Source organism: Prinia subflava, chromosome 15 (assembly GCF_021018805.1).
Source record: "Prinia subflava isolate CZ2003 ecotype Zambia chromosome 15, Cam_Psub_1.2, whole genome shotgun sequence".
Taxonomy (NCBI): Eukaryota; Metazoa; Chordata; class Aves; order Passeriformes; family Cisticolidae; genus Prinia; species Prinia subflava.
In genome coordinates, this window is record NC_086261.1 from 9,641,492 (window position 1) to 9,660,210 (window position 18,719).

General features: G+C 43.5%; 1 protein-coding gene across 1 annotated transcript; it reads left to right on the plus strand.

Moving 5' to 3' along the window:
* Positions 1 to 27: 27 nt before the first annotated feature.
* On the plus strand, positions 28 to 18,221 carry FSD2 (fibronectin type III and SPRY domain containing 2). The gene is made up of 13 exons (XM_063413088.1): positions 28 to 273; positions 4,188 to 5,004; positions 5,083 to 5,178; positions 6,219 to 6,452; positions 7,689 to 7,711; positions 8,673 to 8,794; positions 9,794 to 9,946; positions 10,755 to 10,889; positions 11,632 to 11,785; positions 12,173 to 12,306; positions 13,915 to 14,047; positions 16,215 to 16,391; positions 17,113 to 18,221. The coding sequence occupies exons 1-13, from the start codon at positions 47 to 49 to the stop codon at positions 17,363 to 17,365; spliced, it is 2,658 nt and encodes an 885-aa protein (XP_063269158.1). The 5' UTR covers positions 28 to 46; the 3' UTR covers positions 17,366 to 18,221.
* The last annotated feature ends 498 nt before the right edge of the window (positions 18,222 to 18,719 follow it).

Below are 18,719 nucleotides of genomic sequence, written 5' to 3' on the forward strand. Positions count from 1 at the left end.
GGGCCAGGGCGCCCCTCTCGGCGGGCGTGGAAAATAAACAAATGAGATGGTAAAAGCAGCGAGCGGGGCGGCCCCGGGAAAGGGCGTTTGTTACAGGGTCACGGGACGGGACTGGACCCAGAGGAGCATCGCGTTCCCACCCCTCTGCCATGGGCACGGACTCCTTCCACCAGGCCGGGTTGCTCAGAGCTCCGTCCATCCTCGAGCACCTTCAGGGATAGGGCATCCACACATTCCCTGGGCAGCCAGTGCCAGGGCCTCACCACCCTCACGGTAAAGAATTTCTTCCCAATATGTAACTCAAAACTACTCTCAGTTTGAACCCATTCCCCCTTGTCTTGCCAGTATATCCTCTTGCAAATAATCTTGCCCTATCCTTCCTGTGTGTTTCCCTCAGGTACTGGAAGGGACAAGCTTTGTGGAATAAGTCGCTATTCCTGTGAGGAGTGGTGAGCGGGGAGCACAACACACAGCCCCGCGTTTCAGCCGCTGCCTCAGGGGCGGTTTTCCTCCTGGCCATCATTCCTGTGGTCCTTGCAAAAGCCCACGAGTTGCTGCTTTCTCCAGAGCCAGGCAGACCACACACTCCTTCCTCACGCTGCCTTGAGTCAGCAGGCGAGCCCCGAGGCCCTGCGCCCACAAACAGCCAAAGGGTGCCTGTCCTGACACCCAGCTCAGCCCCAAAGTCACCGTGCTTTGTACAAATGCCATCCAAACGCTGCCTCACCGGCACTGAGGGTCACAAAGAGGGTGATTGAACAAGAGCAGTGTCACTGCTCTATTATTCAGGCCCTGCGTCCAAGGCAGAATGGAATTCACTATCCACCAAATCTTATATTCCAGTCTTTGGCAGCAAAGCTGACATTGCTAATTTTTCAAGAAATTAAGGCCTACAAGATAGTGTAACTTAACACAAAGCAAAACTTTGAAAATTAATCATTTGAAAAATTAATCAAATCTGTCAGACAGCATAAATGTTAACGTTTCAGCAAGGGCTGCATCACTTATGTGAAAACACTTCTGCTCTAATCTCACAGATGATAGAAGCACTGTTAGCGGTAATGAGATCGTGCCTACATGGACAATTAACTTGTGATTCCTCACCAAACAGCAAACAATTGCACTGCTAGAAAAGTGAGGAAATGATACCAAGATAATTGGAAAAGGAGGAAAAAGCAGAGCTGTGTCAAGATCTAATAGACATTGTCCCTTGTGGTGTCCCCTGAGCTCAAGCCATATATAATACAACATTCTCAAACGTGCTCAAAAATCTACTGCCAGCAGGGCTGCCTCGGTAGCGTGTTCACAGCAGCCTGTGCGTGCTGGGCAGCTGTGGGTTTGAGCAGATTCCCAAAGCTCAAGTGCAACAGCAGTCACAATAACCAGTGGTGATACACAGCCTGTTTTCTATCAGGTGGACCCCTACTGAGCACATACTGAAGAGTTATGTGTTCCCGTGAAAACCTCCCTAGAGGGGACCATTGTCTGCTTTCTTCACTATAATTAGCTTTCCAGAGGTCTGGCATGCACACACAGGGGGAGGATGTATGCATATGTATAAGAAGCTTATGCAACAGTATGAGGTGGTTTTTTTCCTAAATTCTAAGTTTTCTCTTTTTTTCTAATATGTGATCATGATTCCAACTCAGCCCCATAGAAAAGCTCCTGCTAATTTGAGACAGAGGACTTTCCCAGTAAGTGTCTGCGAAGAACAGAACAGGTACTTCCATGAAGTTGTGCAACTCTGCAAACACGTGTCCAGCCATGTGAGTGGTTTGCACGCTTTTTGTATCCCACACACGATACTCTGCCTAACAGCCCAGCCTTGGAAATCACACCCAGAGGCAATAAATGCACTCTGCAGTGTTTATTAATACCACCTCCAAAAGCAAGAGGGTACTCTGGCTTTAGTGAGGGCTCTCTGTAGCTGTTCTAAGTACTTCAGGTCCAGGAATGAACCTCCAGAGCCTGTTGTCGGTGTATGACACTCATCCTGGTGACACTCAAGTAGCACACTGCTGAAGGACAGCCGGGGCACATCTATATTTGTGCCATTGCTCATTGCTGGCATGCCCCTATCTGAGCAAAGAGGCAGGGTAAGGTTACTGCAATAAGTCTTCCAACTGCAGTTATAGGAAAGTGGCAAGGAATTGCTTTCCTGTGAATTAATTTTTACTAGGGGGAATAGAAGTTAACTTTGATGCCATCTGAGCTATCAGAAGAATTTATGACGTCTTAAGATAGAAGGCAAGTTTTTAGGTAGTAACATTCTTTGTTATGTATTTACGATAACTGACGGTCACGGATCTAAATGTGCTTCATGTAATTTTATCTGTGCCTGCAAAGCAAGCAAACACTGAGCAATCATCTGAAAATCTTATTTAGGCAGCAGGATTGCAGACAAGCTTAATTATGCTCATTTTAATTTATTTCATTTCATTTTGGTAGGAAAAATAAATGTTAATTCACTTTTCTAATTAGTAGTAGCTTCTAAAGCGAGTCTTATTGTTTTAATTATGGGGAAAAAAGTCTTTGCGGGAGCCAGACAACATTTCCTGGTATGTGTTAAGATCTTTTCTCTGTTTAAAATGTTAGAATTTGCATGATTTATTTTATTGCCTTTGGCGTAAATAGTATTTCTGCCTAATTTCAGTGGTTTTGTCTGTAGTAGGATATTGCTAGCTATAGAATCCACACCCATGTCTGCAGTGCCAGAAGACAAATTATGAACTTCTGTGCGAGGTTTCTTACAGATCTGTAGGGCTGGATTCAGCCAGGGATATAAAACCAGAGAGTGCAAAATATCTTAGTATTTTTCACTGGTTTGGGAAATTGCTTTCTACTAAGTCACTAATTGTGTTGACTTTGTTAGCTAAGCATTTTACAGGAAAATTAGTAAAATATATGAAATAGATTTTATGAAATATGAAATAAATTTGAGGTAATAGCAATTACTCAAAACTAAAAAGACCATAAATAGTAATTTGAAAGCAAACTCACATGAAAGCTTATCAGAAGCTCTGATAACATTCATGTCTGACCAATCTTTTGTCTTTTTTTTTTGCTGTATGAAAGTGATTTCAAAGCTTTCATATACTTCACTTACCTAGGACTAGATGTAACTACAGGTTAATTGATATTCAGCTGAAATCTTTCCATAGAGTATTTTGCTTGTGGTACTAAACTGCTGATAAAATTGATCTGAGTAGTTTTGTAGCTATGTTTCCATTCATGCTGGTGAGCAGTGGAGGGCTGCGGAGACGTTTCAGTTCAGAGGGAGCTCTGACTCTCTACTGGCATTATTTCACTGCTGTTAATACAGGCTGGTTGGAAAGAGTGGGCTCGGGGAATCAGCATTAAAGTTGCTTTTGCATTTTTAATGTTGTCCCACGTGCATCTGCTTTATCATACAGCTTGGCATGTCATCTGCACATGCTCTTTTCACACCTCCCTCCTTGCACAGATTAGACAAAATGTGCAAGGTTTGAGTTAGAGCAGGCAACTCTCAGTCCAGAGGTCAATGGCCTGCCTTGCTCCCTAGTTACTGGATGCTTTATATGTTAAAATGCATATTTTCCACAGCACATGAGAAGCCCCAAAGGGCAGCATGTTTTCTCTGTGGTATTTTTTAGAAAGGGCCCAAGACCTAGACTCAGGTTTCAGTATTAAGAACAGCAACTTGAAAAATACAGAACAGGACTCTTCAGGGCATTTACCAGAGTGCTCTGTGGCACCAGTGGTCACAACAGAGGACATTCTCATTATGCCTGACAGTTCAGAAAACAGCAGCTGAAGGGCGAGCAGGAGTCAAACCAGGCCATTTCCAATAGCACAGAACAGCACTAACTGTGCCTGAAGGACACTCACAGTGTCGATCTGAGGACAGGACTACTCCATAGTTTGGAAATCAGGTATCAGGGTCACAGGTGAGGTACCCAGAGAAGAGGATGCACACCAGAGACAGCTCTCTGCTGTGCTTTGCACTGAGGTGAGAAGAAAAGTTTCCTGTGGCTTCCCTTCAGAAGCTTCACTTAGGGAGCAAAGCTACTGGTTTTGGTCTTTCCCATACCTACCTTCAGGACCTGAGCAGTCCTCAGCCAAATTGATTCTATCTATCTACTTTTAAACAAGAAAAACTCAATCCTGATATCTAATATGTAGCTAAAGATCTTCCTTACCTTTACAAGTGTGAGACCCATCATCTCAAAAGCCTCCCTGAGGATACCAATGTCATCCAGATCTGGCAGCACGAGAGACTATGAGAGCAGCAGCCAGTCACGCCATCATTCAGCTTCCCCACCAGTCCCAGAGTCTAGTGACACTGAGACTGAAGGTTTGATATTTTACCACATGGATCTTTATGGATCAAAGGACAGGTTTGATATCTTTCCTGAAGAGCTCTCTGGTCGAGGAGACAGATCTCTGGGAGATATGAGAAGGGAATCTGCACTGAGTAGTAAAAAAGTTCAGCACCCACAAGAAGCTGGCTATGACTTGGAAAAGGAGGTTGCAGAGTTGGCTAAGATGTATGGACTTGATGAAGATAGAGAAAAAGAGCTTGAGTTTCTTGGAGGACATCTGGAGAAGGTGGAGAGCAGATGGCCACCTGCTCGCACAGAAAACGCAGGATCACAAGGCTCCATATATAACACCTCAAAAAGCAGCTCTTCACTGAAAGATCCAAGTCAAAGCACAAAGCAACAAGGACTTCCTGAGGAGGCTTCTCAAGGTGAAAATCAAAGCAAAGCCAGAGCAGATGATGAGGCTGAGAGCAACATGTGGTCCAGAGGGGGGCTAAGCAGTGGCGGCATGTCAGATGAGTGGAACAGTCAGGCTGTCAGTGAGGAGGAGGAGGAGGAAGAGGAGGAGGAGGAAGAAGAAGAGGAAAAAGCAGATGTTTTTTGTTCTACCTGCAAGATACCAATCCGAGCTTTCGACAAACTATTTGGTGAACACAAGGATCATGAGGTTGCTCAGCTCCCCGGTGCCGTGGAAAGTGAAAAGGTGAGAGTAGCACAGGTGTACTGTGGTGCCTCTAAACAGTCTTCAGACACAGAGAGAATCACACTAGGTGTTTTGTAGGAGGAGATCCATAAAAACATGTGCAAGTTGGAAGAACAGATTGCTCAGATGGAAAATGTTGCCAGCCACTTGGAGGAGATCTTCATCACTGTGGAGGTAACTCATTTTCTCTTGGGCTAATTTTATGGTAGTGGGGTTAAACAGTTTTGACAGTCATACTGGCATTCATAGTGTTCCATTGTTAATGAGGTGAGTACTTACAGTAACAGAGCACAGAGTTGGGGTTTGTCTAGACTGAAGTACTCAGGAAAACTCATCCTAAAGCCTAGTAAAACCATATTCATAATTTGCACAGAAAATTGCTTTCAGAAATAAAGTGACCCCCACTCAGGTTATCTTAGTTTTAAATGGCCAAAGAGCTGTGATCTAACTAATCCATCCAGAGTGCAACCCTTGTGTTCCCTCAGCTTCATTCACAGAAGTGTCAGATCCAGGCAAATCCTTGGACCAACTGCTTCAAGCTGATGACTTCAAGAGTTGTGCTCCCACTCTGCTGCCGTCAGTTTGGCCCCAGGGGAAGGAGGTCAGCTGGCAGCAAGTTCAAACTGAAGCAATAACTCAAGGCAGTCTTTGCTGCATGTGGCACAGGAGGACATCAGTGCCTGAACAGTGGGCAGCTGCTGGCAGTAAAGACTTGCCTGCTCCTTAAATCTTCTTTCCTAATGCTTTCTCCAGCTGTGAGTCAGGATACCAGCATTAGCTGCCCAGCTCCCTCTGCACAAATCCATGGATCCCACTGAGTTGCCATGGTTTCTCTCATGGAAAGATGTGCTTGACTGTGTTGGTGGAAATACTTGTGAGATTATGGCTAGGATATATCCTGGTTGTGCTCTCTGGGTTTAGGTTGCCTTACATAATTGCTCCTGCTGTAATTGCTGTTGCTCTTATGTCTGGAACAAAATTCAACAGTTTTGTGCTTCAGTGGGGGTGAATGATCAGAGTAAACCCCTAAAAATGGATATAAGTCAAAATTACAATTTCTGTGTACTGGTACTCTGTTCTAGTTTTGTGAATTAAATCATGACATATTACCTCTATGGTAAGGAGAAGTTTAGGCAGACCAGAGTAAGATTTTCCTCTGCATGACGTGTGGATCAGGCTTAATGCCAAGGTACAAACCCTCAAATACCTTGCAGGAAAATTTTGGGAGGCAGGAGCAGAACTTTGAGGTGCATTACAACGATGCAGTGCAAGTGCTTGCTCAGAAGTATGAAGAGCAGCTGGAAGCACTGGGAGAAGAGAAGAGGCAGAAGCTGGAAGCTCTGTATGAGCAGCTGGTCAGTTGTGGGAAACATCTTGACACCTGCAAGGAGCTGACAGATGAAACCCAGGAGCTTTTCCTGGAAAATGACAAAGCTGAATTCATGAAGGTAAAGAGCTTTAATTGTCAAAGTGCTTTTTGCTGCTTGCAACTAGTCCCCATTTGAGAAGTCCCAAGCAGCCTTACTGCTAGGGAGAATTTGGGATGCTCAGTCCATGGTGCTGTCACTGCTCCAGGTGCTTGACATGGTGGTGTTGACTTAGCAGGTCAACACAATGGGGGCAAAATGCAGAAGCAGAAGTTTTTAATTTGGATGTTCATTGATTTGTGAGTCACACTGGGGTTCAGAGAGAAGATATCTTGCAGAAATGCTTATCTGGGGAAACTCTGGAAGCACTTAGTGTTCCTTGCCTTGTGCAGGCTCAGCTCTCTTGCTCTATTCTGGGCTCACAGCAGGCAGGCTGATGTAATCACTTAGGAAGATGTTTTCTTTTCTTGCTCATTTTGGAGGAAAGTTCAGATGAAACATATCAAGAGCTCCTGCAAAGTGATGGATGAAATCCCACTCTTGAGGTGGTGTCAAGCAGGTATTTTTCTTTGGCAGGTAGAAAAATAATTGGAAAAAAATCAGAATTTTCATTGATGATGAGTGATTGCTCTCACCTCAGCTGTCCTGTGACTAAGGTGGGAGCATTTCTGTAGCACAGTGACAGTAACTTCTGAACTGGACAACAAACAAATCTCATAACAGTTCCAGTCTACTCCAGTGGGTCATTTTACTGTGACTGCAGCCTGCTGAGTTCTTCACATGAGCTGACTTTTCCCATTTCTCTGCATCTCTGGAATAAACTTACTTTCTCCTTAGCTTGTAAACAGTTTTACATCGCCCGTAAGAACCATTATTCACCAAGAAGTGAATGTTGGTCATGAGTTCCCAGCTGCTTAGGTTTCTCCTGGGACTGTACAGCTGTCTCCCAGTTATATGCACTGCTCAGGCTCCCTCCAGCACAGAAAATTTCACTGAGTTCCTTTGCCCAGCTGATTTCGGTTTTTGTTTGTGAGGGATGTGTTGGCACTTTGGGCAGCCAAGGGAGGAATTGGTTGGAAGTCTGGATGGGCAGACACTGATGACTACCTGATATTGTTCATTATCTTACTGTAAATTCAGCCAAGATCTGGCCATTTGAATAGAAAGGACTGCCTTTGTTCTCAGAGTTGGTTGAGAGCAAATCACTTTCACTCCAAGGGCTGCATTTGGAGCAGTTTGTGTAAGACAGGTCAGCAGCATGATGTAGTCTGACTCTGGACTTTTCTACCTCTAACACTTTCTTTTTTTTTCCAACAGGCAGCAGTAACCATGGTTGACAGGTAGTATCACAGTCTGGGATTTTTTGTCACATTTCTTCCTGCTAATTGGACAGGTTATTGGAGGTGCTTGCATGTTCTGGACTTTGTTCAGGCACACAAATGTTGTCTAAGTCACTACACCTATTGAAATATTTACTATTTTTGTTTTAAAGTGCATCAGAAAAAGTTGCTCTGAGAAAATGAACACTCAACACTTGTTTGGATGCAATTTCAAGAAACCTTAAAGGAGAGTTAGAGCCTGAATAAATCAGTGTTTTCAGCTTAGTCATGAGGAACTAATTTCACTGAGAAATAGGATTACTAAAGCTCTTGAAACACTCTGGATCCAAATGAGACTAAAACTGAGCTCCCTAAATATACTGTAACGGGCTTATTTATGCATTAATATAGGGGGGTAGAAAGTCAAGCTGTGGGAGCTCAAAACAGATACTGAAAAATCTTGGAGCAATTGGAAGAAGTCTTAGGGCACACTAAATCATATGCAAAAAACACCCTCTTAATTGACTCTTATTGTTCATAAAAACACAGAGAAAAGATACCCCCTTTTTCCAACTTTACAACACCTAGAGCCACGAGGCCATGAATTAGTAATAATATAAATTCAAATTAATGGAAGTTATGGAGCTAATAGGGCTCTCCCCACACGAGGTGCTGGGCACCCCTGGCTCCCCTGCTCGGTGTGCGCTGCCAGCTCCCTGCAGGAGCGGGGCACACCAGGGTGGCCCTCAGCCCAGCAGCACCCAGCTCTCTTTGGCATCCTGGAGCACTGATGGCCACCTATCTCCAAGCTATGGGCACGAGGAGGCTGAGCTTGTACAGCTATGAAAATGGTGGTTTAAGGAAATAGATGTTAATTTGGAGTCTGCTGTTCTTTTTCTCTTAGAAATAGGCATCATAGACAGGTATCTCCAACACTATGGCACTTCCAATTAGACAGTATTTTTTTCTCCCACAATTACAGGCTGGAAGAATTCTTAAAGAAAGAAGTGAATTTAGAGCTTTCAACACTGCCAGACTTTGAAGAGCGGGTCATAGATGTCTCTGAAGTTGAACAACTAATGAACTCCATTAATGCTATTCCAGGTACTCTTCCTAACTGATCATTATTTCACACCCATTTACATTTAAGTAAGGATATGTATTAAACATTACTTCTTTTAAAGAAGATCTGCAAAACAGAATTAAATTTTCCCTAGTTTTCCTTCTAGCTCCTTTATTATTTGCCTATATATACAGAGACAGTGGAAGATATTTTTGGATTTTTTTTCCATTTGTTTTCAATATAAAATTACCAGAATTATGGCTAAATTGGGACTTCCTTGCTTTTGCTGGATGATTTCCTAGAAGACTCCTGAAGATTACCCCCTTCTGTTGAGGAGTCAGGCATGCTTAGTTGGTGATAACTTCTCTTACCTTGTAGTTGCTTGAACAAAACAGAGAGGAAGCCCAGACTGCTTTAAATAACTTACACAGCTCCTCTTGGTAAACAGATTTCAGTGATTTATTCCTCTTCTATTTAGCAAGCTTTTTTCCCCCATAATTCACAGGAAACAGCATAACATAAACAAATTTTGAATAACTATAAAAAGACCTAAAATTTTAAATTTTTCTGGTGCATCACAAATGGTGAGAAAGAACATTATTGTTTTTTTACACCCAGTACTGTGTTTTCGTAATATAAAACAGCATTTGGTACTTGTTTGTTTGTGCTGATGCTCCCCTGTTGCACAGCTTTTCCCAGGCCCCTGGGGTGGCTGGCAGCAGTGCTGGCATGGCAGATGTTGGGCTCACTGGAACAGCCCTCAGAGCAGGGGAGGCTGAGTTTACAGAGGAGGGGTTGGCTGAGGCTTGTTAATTTTGTTGTTTTGATTTTGATTTGAAGCAAGACTAGTCCTCATACACCAGTGACCTCATTACTATCTGCAATTGTTCAGAGTCAGCTCCTGACTTTTCTCCGTGTGGGAGGAATGGAGGAGTATGACCCTATTCAGTGGAAGGCTTTGTGCAAACACCTTTGCGAGAGGAGAGGTACAACAAAGCATGATTATACATTCAAAAACTGACCTGTTTTTCTCTCTGCAGCTCCTTGTGCCCCTGTGATCAATCCCCAGGCTCCCAATGCAGCAACTGGCACTTCACTGAGAGTTTGCTGGAGCCTCTTCTCGGATGACACTGTGGAGTGCTACCAGCTGTGCTACAAACCAGTGAGCACCGAGAGGCACAGTGATGGGCAAGGTGAGGAGGCAGGGGACAGGGGACACCTCAGCCCTCCATTGGCAAACCCAGCTGATGCCAAAGCGCCTCTGCGTGTCTTGTGCACTCTGTGCCACCAAAACAGTCATATCTGTCACCACCACCTGCTTTGTCCCTCTTCCCCTGCCAGGTCTGCCGTGCTGCCAGCTGCAGCAGGACCCATCACAGGAGCAAAGACAGGACATGGCAGCAGCAGGGATAGCAGGAATGGGAAGGGGACAGTGGATGAAGTCACCAGGATTTCTGGAGGGTGGGCACTGCGTTAGGACACGTGCTGCATCCATGGCAAGGCACAGTATTTTTGAAGAGCAAATCATCATATCATCAGCACTCTCACTGAGACCCCCAGATGATTTTACAGCTTATCTTAGTGCTAATAATAGGCTGTAACTCCCTAAGATGCACAAGCACACAAAGAACCACAGAACCAAAATGTCCCAGCCTTGTGACAAAACTGCCTTTGCTAATACTATTCTTGCAGAACCTTCAAAAGTGGAAGCCAGTAGAGTACCAGTGGCCAGTTGAGCAAGAAAAGCAGAAACTATCCAAATCTTATAAGATGAAGAATGAGAAATGAGCAGTAAAATAGCTTCAGCTCTTGTCCCATCTGATTTATGCTGCTTTAGAGGAAGGCATGGTGAAACTGCCTGATCAAAGGGTGTGGAGCACAAGGAGCTCTCTTGAACTCAGCACCCAAAACAATCCACCCCAACTCCACTGTGTGATGCAGCTTTGGGGAAGAGTGGGCAACTGTGTAAAGGCACTGTAAATGCTTTTGTTGTCATTTCAGAGCACACACTAAAAGTCAAAGAAACATACTGCACCATTACTGATCTGTTGCCAAACACACAGTATGAATTTTGGGTCAGTGCTTTAAATGCCTCCGGCACCAGTCCACCAAGTGAAAGAGCAGTTTATGTAACAGGTAAAAAATATTTTATTCATATGACTTTGTTACCTTCATAGTGAAATTCAAAATCATCTCTGAATTTTATGCCAGTAATGCTTTCTGGGCACTTCCTTTCTTCTGATGCAAGCCTACTGACTGCATGCGAATTCCCTACTTTTATTTGGAGAGCCTATCATGCCAAATGTCCCTGTTTTAGAGTGGAAGAAACAGAAGCAGAGAGACAAAATAACTTATTTAAGTACAAGCATGTATACCAGCTGTAAATAAAGTTCAAGTTTCCTGGTTCTGCCCCATGAATCCCAGCTCTCCTTTTATTGGCCTATAGGTATTTTGTGGATTCACCTATTATTTTCTATTTTTTAACTGCACTTTAGTCTAGGACATTGTGTGAAATCCTGACATCAGATTGAACAAGTCAATGTGAGACATTTGAGGGCTTGTTCCAGATGTCTTTGACATCTCAGAGCAGAGATGCACCTTTATGAGAAAGATAAAACTAATGATAGAAAACAGTTGTGTAATCAGTCTTTATGTTCCTTCTCTGTTTAATTCTCTTGGGACCTTTATAGTCTAAATGAAATCTTTAAATAGTACAGTCAATCACTCTACCTGCTGTTTATTATCCACTGGGGAAGAAGGTTTCTTTAACTATATAGTATTAGTAAACAACATTTTTCTATTTTTTTATCTTCAAAGCATGTTGTTTGGAAACATCCTCAAGCAACAACTTAGAATTGTTCTTTTGCCTCCTTTTTAGCTCCTTCACCACCTACCATAAAGAATAAAAAGATCCGAAGCTGTGAAAATGCAGCACTGGTGTGCTGGGAATCCAGAGACATTAACCCTGTTGATTCCTACACAGTTGAATTGTCCAAGCTGATAAATGAAGAAAATGATGATATTATTACTGAGTGAGTTATTCTTCTATGGAGCCCATGACCTGTAGAGATGAAACCATTTCAATTGTGTTGCATCAGATAGGACTAAGAAAGGACCCATGACCTTCTGCTGAATTTACATTTACAACCAATCCTCTTAGTAAAATTAGTTGTAAAATGTTAATCAAAAATTACTGTATGAGAATTATGGGTATGGGGAAAGGGCAGAAGCAAATGTAAAAATCTGCAGTCTGTCACAGACTCTCTCTTGCTCTGCTGATAGCTGTACAAGGTAAAATGTTTTTGATTGGTTACAAGTCAAGTTGAGGTGTAATTTCTTCTTTGTTGCTCAGAAAAATAATTTCAAAGGCCTACCTTTGTTTTCCACCCAATCATTTTCCATGGATTTGTTTTCTGTAGATCTATTGTTGGGATCCCTAACTGTGAAGTCCTAATTCACCTTGAGCCAACAGAAAAGTATCACGTCTGTGTCAGAGCCCAAAACCTGGGTGGCTCCAGTGAAAGAAGCGAACCTGTCCTGATACACACCACAGGTACTGTAAGCTTGGAACAACTCCAGCAGCCTGTTGTAGCATCTAATGTCTTAACAGAAAGATTCCTGCTGGTTTCAGTGGCCTCTGGACCAGGTTCTAATCTCTTATATCTAATTACACACCTAGCAACCTTTTAGGAATAGAAAAAGTAACTTCTTGTGACAATAAGTGCATTGCTTTAGCTCTGTAATTTATATTATTGCTGTCTGGTACATTTGATACTTGAAAGTTACTAATTTCTAAGTATTTTAAAAGACAGCGTCAACTCAACGCCCACGTATTGCCAGCTTGCAAAGTACTGACACACCAATGAGGAAAGCTGTAGTGTGATTTTACTTCAGAGATTACCACATAATGAAGCTGCTGCTGGAAATTATGGCTGAGGCAGCACTTTCTAGAGCCATTTAGCAGACATGAGTGCTCACCTTCATCACTGCTGCAATGACACTGCACCTTCACTGCTCATCTCAAATCTCCCACGCCACTCACGGATGTGTTCACACCTTACCTGTGTCTCTTCTGCCCTTACCTTCTGTAAGACATTTGAAAATTGTATTTATTCAGCAAGATGACCACACAATGTTATGTTTCATTAAAAAACCTGTCTGCCACACAGCAGTGACACCACCACAGAAAAGAAATGCTCATCCTTAAATCCCTGGAGAGGAAGATTGTCATTGTGTTACCATCATTTGTGTGTATTCCAACTGCTTAAATCAAACTCAATATTTGAAATTGCCCATTCTGTTTGCACAGCATGTGTTTGTTTTCAGCAGCACATGCCTGTAATTGCCCTGTCATTGTTTGTATTGTATTTGCAATGAAGTAACTTGCAGTTTGATTATAATGATTTCATTTGGGATTACCATGGGGAGATTTATCTTCTCGGAGTCTACGTTATGCAAACAGCTGCTGCAAATTGATCTGTGGGCTGCAAGAACCCACCTCAACACTGTCAATGGCCTTTGATCCTTTCTGGGGTGGATAAACAAGCACCAACTGCAAACAGCAGCTGTGCCAATGGTGGCTGCTCCTCAGGCCCCAGAGTGTCAGATCTGCTGTGTGAAGTGTCCACAGGAAGAAAGGCAGAAGCATTTTTATCCTGGGCTGGATAAAATCCTTATCCTTACTTCTCTGAGGGCTGGTCTGACAAGAGAGGTGCTGAAGCATGAGCGATCCTTTCTCTTCAAACTGTGCCCAGCATTTAAGTGGATGAGTGGGGCCATGGGGCCTTTAAGCCCCCTTTCTCATTTCAGTAATTAAAAATAGATTACCTGAAACCAGACAGTCCATTGCAGGGAGGATCCCCCATCTCTGAATAGCTACTTGCTGCACAATGCCTGCAGCTTTGAGCCCTGCTAGGGTTCAAAACCAGGCTAAGTCTCCTGCTTTTTACAAGGCTGAAACTAAACAGTGTTAAGCTGTAAAACAGCCATTTGTTAGAAAAACTTTAAAAATATGATCTTGTCCTCTCAATGTCACCCACAGATTATTTCTAGAGCATTGATGAATCTTTTTGTGGATCCAAAAATATTTCATCACACCCTTGCTGCAATTCTAATGTTATAAGGACTTACTGGAGTTATCCTCAGGCATTTTCTCTTGCAGGCACCTGCTTCTACCTTAATGAGGACACAGCCCATCCTTTACTGGCAATCTTAGATGATGGATTTACCATTTCATGTGATGAACTGGAAAACCCAGAGTGTGATCTGCCTGTCTATGATAACAGCTTTACAAGGTATTCAAGGGCATTTCAGTTTCTTTGGTTCTTTTAACAGATGCCAGGAAATGTCTAATGGGGCTTTTAGCAGCTCTGATTAATTTTTTGAGTTGAAATCTCTCTCTCCAGCTGCTCTCTGGAACTTGAAAATTACTGCAAGTTCTTAAATAGGATTACAGATGCAGCAGCCACAATTATGTACAAGCCTACTTACATGTCTGGCACACTGAGCTAAATTTGAACAGGTATTTAGGTGCCATAAATGCTAAGGAAAGGAGAGGGATTTAAAAACTTACCTCTTGCTGAAAGATATAACTGATACTATTTGGACCAACAGCTATTACTTTCAAAAAAGAAATAGGCCATTTGCCATTAAAGTGAGAGACTAAGCTTGCCAAAATGCATATTTCCAGACAAAACCACAGAAACACCATATAACCAGGACAGGCATCTGCAGATGCAGGATAATACAAGTCTACAGTTTACTCCCTCCATGGAAATGCAGTGCTACTAGAGGGCTCAGTAGAAAAGAGTTGGGAGACTGGTGATCCTTTTCATTAAAGCCATTTAATGTAATCTTAAATGGGCTTTCATCCCACTGCTATGGGATGCTTTTATGTTTCATGTAAACAGCCAGACTTGGCACTGAACTCACTCAAAGGCTGAGGTTTGGTACCACTATGAACTTGCACAAATCTCCTTCAAATCAAGATACTGAAAAAAACAACTCCAACCAAACAAAACAAACAAACAAACAACCCAAACAAAAACAAAACCCAAAACCAATAAAACAAACAAACAAAAAAAGCTCCCAAGGAAATTATATGGCAAACTCTTCTTTCAGCTCTTCTTTCTGAGGTTTGAGTGGTCTCCTAAGTGGCTGATGTATTTCCTAGCTGCTTCCTCAGAACAGCTCAGGTTTGTCTTGGTGGCTTTGCAGCTCTCATTATTATGGTCATGTTTTATCCACAGATGTTTACCCATCCATTTTCCATCATTCCTTTTCCTTCTCAAGCTGTAGCAACACAGCCCCTCTGAATTCTTATTTCAGCAGCAGCCTTTAAGTTGTCCCCAAGACATTTACATGCCTTTGCAATGAACTGTACACGTCCTGTAAGCAAGTGCAGCTGCAGAGGCAGAGTACAGCTATTGTGCTGTGTGTGCCCATCCTCACACAACAGGCCCTCCAAACGATGAGTGCAGCTCTCTCTCAGCATTGCCTAGAAGAGCTTGGTGTCTGCCAGCAACATCCTTCTCCTTTGTAACTTACAACTTTACACAGTACTGTAGAAACATAAAAGTTGTGTGTGTTTGAAGCCTGCTGTCCCCCTTGACAATGACAGCTAATGCACTGTGTCCTTTTCCTGAGAAAAAGCTGAGGTCTATGCTTACAGGACTCATCTTGCTCTCCTAAGAGTGTTTCAGAAGCATTTGGAGTGGGTTATTTTGCCCAATTTTCTTGCTTTAGAACCTGTATTTTTGTGGACGCATATCTTCAAAGCACCCAGTTCCTTTGACTCCAAGACTGTGCCAGTAAATCAAGCTGAAGGGTCTCTCTGTAGTTGTCTTTGTCCATCTCTGCTAAACAACTTTCAAAAGAGTTATTTTCTGCATGGTTCCTGTCATACGTTTCATGGCACATTACAAGTTCTCCTACCGTGTTCAATTCTTCCTGATCTCTCCAAACACAGTGCAGACAGGTTCCCTCCTCCCCAGCTGCCCCAGGAACTTCATGCTGTTACAGGGCTCAGTTCTTATTGGTGAGTGACGTTCAAAACCCTGAGCCCTTTGGAAAGAAAATGCAGAACCCTTTTTCCCTGCTATGCTGGGGTTCACCAGAGCACTCTCTTTTTTAACAAGCATTAACCTTCCCAGAAAAGCCAGGCACTATGGGATGCTGTTCTCCATCTTCCTGAAGTGCCCAAGGCATTTACTTACACAAAGCTACCCACAAGTAAAACCAGAGGAAGTGTCACAAAGAAACCTTCAGGCTGGGTGTCAGCTCCTCTGTGGGGATTTCATTGGAGTCAAAACTGCACACTGCACTGCTAAGGAGACAGCAGAAGTGGCTTTTGTTTATTGCTATGTAATGTCCAGGAATATACATACCTGAACACACCTTAACACTGTAGAGAGCATTATAGACAGGCCCTGCCAAAACACATATTCCTGTCTGTCTCCACAGATGTATTGCGATCCTGGGCAGCCTGATCCCGTTTCCAGGAAAGCATTACTGGGAGGTGGAAGTTGAAGAAGATACAGAGTACAGAGCCGGTGTGGCTTTTGAGAACACTCCGAGACATGGTTACCTAGGGGCAAACAACTCCTCCTGGTGCATGAGGCACATCATCACACCCTCAAGGTAAGGGCTGTGGAGGCTGCAGGTCTCTGACATGAACACCTCTTACACCTGCAGGCAGGGCAGCAGAGAAGCCAGAGATTTTGTATCAGCTCAGACCAGGCACCAGGGCCTCTGACATTCCACTGCTGTTGGAAGGATACTGCAACACTTAAGCAATTCCTCCTGCCTTTTTAGGGTGTTTAGAAGCATTTGGAGTGAGTTACTTTGCCCAACTTCCTTGCTTCAGAACTTGTGTTTTTGCAGATTTGCATCTTCAAAGTTCCCTTGACTCTGAGAGGGCGCTAGTGAATCAAGCTGAAGGGTCTCTCTTGTGGTACACTGTCTCACTGAAATGAGATGTCACACTGAAACAAGCAGTTGCAGCAATATATCTGAAGAAAATCAGAGTTGCAGAATTTAGCTGTAAACATTACCAACACCAGTGGGAAGACAGGATGTAATCGATCCATGTAATCTAGAAACTATGTATCTGGCTAAATCCAGCTATACCCAACTGGTTTTGATCTCTGTCCTGCCTATGGAAGTATGTCCTACCTGCCTGCAGAAATGCCAGCTCCCCTCTTGCCTCAGCTGCACTGCTGGCTCTCCCCTGAACACTGGTACATTAACATCACTGCCTTTGGCTCCCATGAGCAACCTGGGCACCTGTGTGCACAAAGTGCTTCCCTTTGAGAGCTGCCAGGGTGCCTTCAGCTCTTGTGCTTGTTTTTCTCACCTGCAGGCACAAGTATGAATTCCTGCACAGCGGGATGACACCTGACATCAGAATCACTGTTCCCCCCAGAAGGATTGGCATCCTGCTGGACTACGAGAACTGCAGACTGTCCTTTTTCAATGCAGATATTGCCCAGCACCTTCACACATTCAACTCACACTTCCAGCATTATGTCCACCCCTGCTTTGCACTGGAAACACCTGGCATCTTAAGGATACATACTGGAATTACAACACCCCCATGGACTGCCCTGCCATAACCTGTGTTCTGCAGCTACCACATCTATGTGTAACCTGCCCTGAGCAATGTCCTCTTTGAGCATTAACTGCTCCATCATACTCCCTATAAACCTGCTGTTTTCCCCTAGTAGGAGCAAAGAAACCCTGACCCAAACCAGCTGCCAAACCTGAGCCCCTAGGAGTTTACATCCTCTTGGGAATGATCTTAGCAAAAAGCCACTGTGCTCACAAGATCCATCAGCATCCCAGAACTGTCGTTAGAAATGGATACCATCCTTCTCAGAGGTGATGCTGGCACCACACAGCACTGGCAGCTGGGTCACCCCAACACCCACTAGGGAACTCCCCAGTTCCAAAGCAATCATTAATTCTACTCCTGAGTCTACTCAAGAGCTAAAACTCCAAGAAAAACAAAAATAGCAAAAGGCATAATCACTGTACAGCTGCTGGAGCTGAAAACACTCCAGCCATGAAACTGATCTCCCAATCAAGTGTTCTTGTTGCTACATGAAGTCTGTGACACAAGATAATCAGATATGCCTCCCCTGTGTGTGAACTGTTAGTGCCTGCATACCCAGTGAGGCTTTCTGCAATACCCAAGCCTGCACTTCAGTCTCAAATATAAGCCATTTTTACAGAATGCTTCTAATTCATTCACCCTGGGAAAAAAAAAGACAGGCTTTTTGCAGTGCTTGATTGCCCTTATAGAAAAACATAAAGCAACATTTTTAGGTGCTTCTTTATAGCCTTGCTCACCTCCACTTGGGTGTATCCTCCCTCCACTCAGACTTCTTCTCCCCCTCAGCACTGAAGAACTGCACTCCAGTGCCTTTAAAGCTTTGGGTGTCCAGTGAGGCTGGAAGGACTCTGGCACAGCATGCAGTTGAGACATCCTTGTTTGGGTTTCATTTTCAGACACCAATCAAGACAGGCCCTGCCTGTCAAGCAGGCTTGGCCACCTCTCAACAGCCTCATCCATGTATGTCAAAACTACCTGAACTCAATCAAAAGTGATTAACAGAGAAACTTTTCCACAGATTTATTGTACATTCATTACAAAAATCATCAGTTCCAGTTTCCATTCTAGGAAATCGCCAGGAACAAGCAGTGGCCTCTACAATATGCAGGGTCTCTACAAATAAACGCTGTTGGCAAAACTGAGGAGATTTTACATAGAACTGTGTGTCAAAAGCTCGTCTGTTCTTTCTCAGCTTTTAAAAAGTCTTGCCAAAACAGGCCCTTAGAAACTACAAAAACAGGAGCTGAGTATGTTGCTACAGCAGTGATTAGTACCATCTGCTCTTGGTTCCAAAAGCCTCAGAAGATGTGTTTAGCAACACTGGCTACACCAGCACAGGGTCATTTCTTGACCTA

Coding starts and splice junctions, on each gene's coding strand:
- FSD2 (XM_063413088.1), top strand. CDS start 47: ATGGTAAAAGCAGCGAGCGGGGCGGCCCCGGGAAAGGGCGTTTGTTAC. Junction 7,712..8,672: donor GCAGTAACCATGGTTGACAG/GTAGTATCACAG, acceptor CCACAATTACAG/GCTGGAAGAATTCTTAAAGA. Junction 14,048..16,214: donor TATGATAACAGCTTTACAAG/GTATTCAAGGGC, acceptor CTGTCTCCACAG/ATGTATTGCGATCCTGGGCA.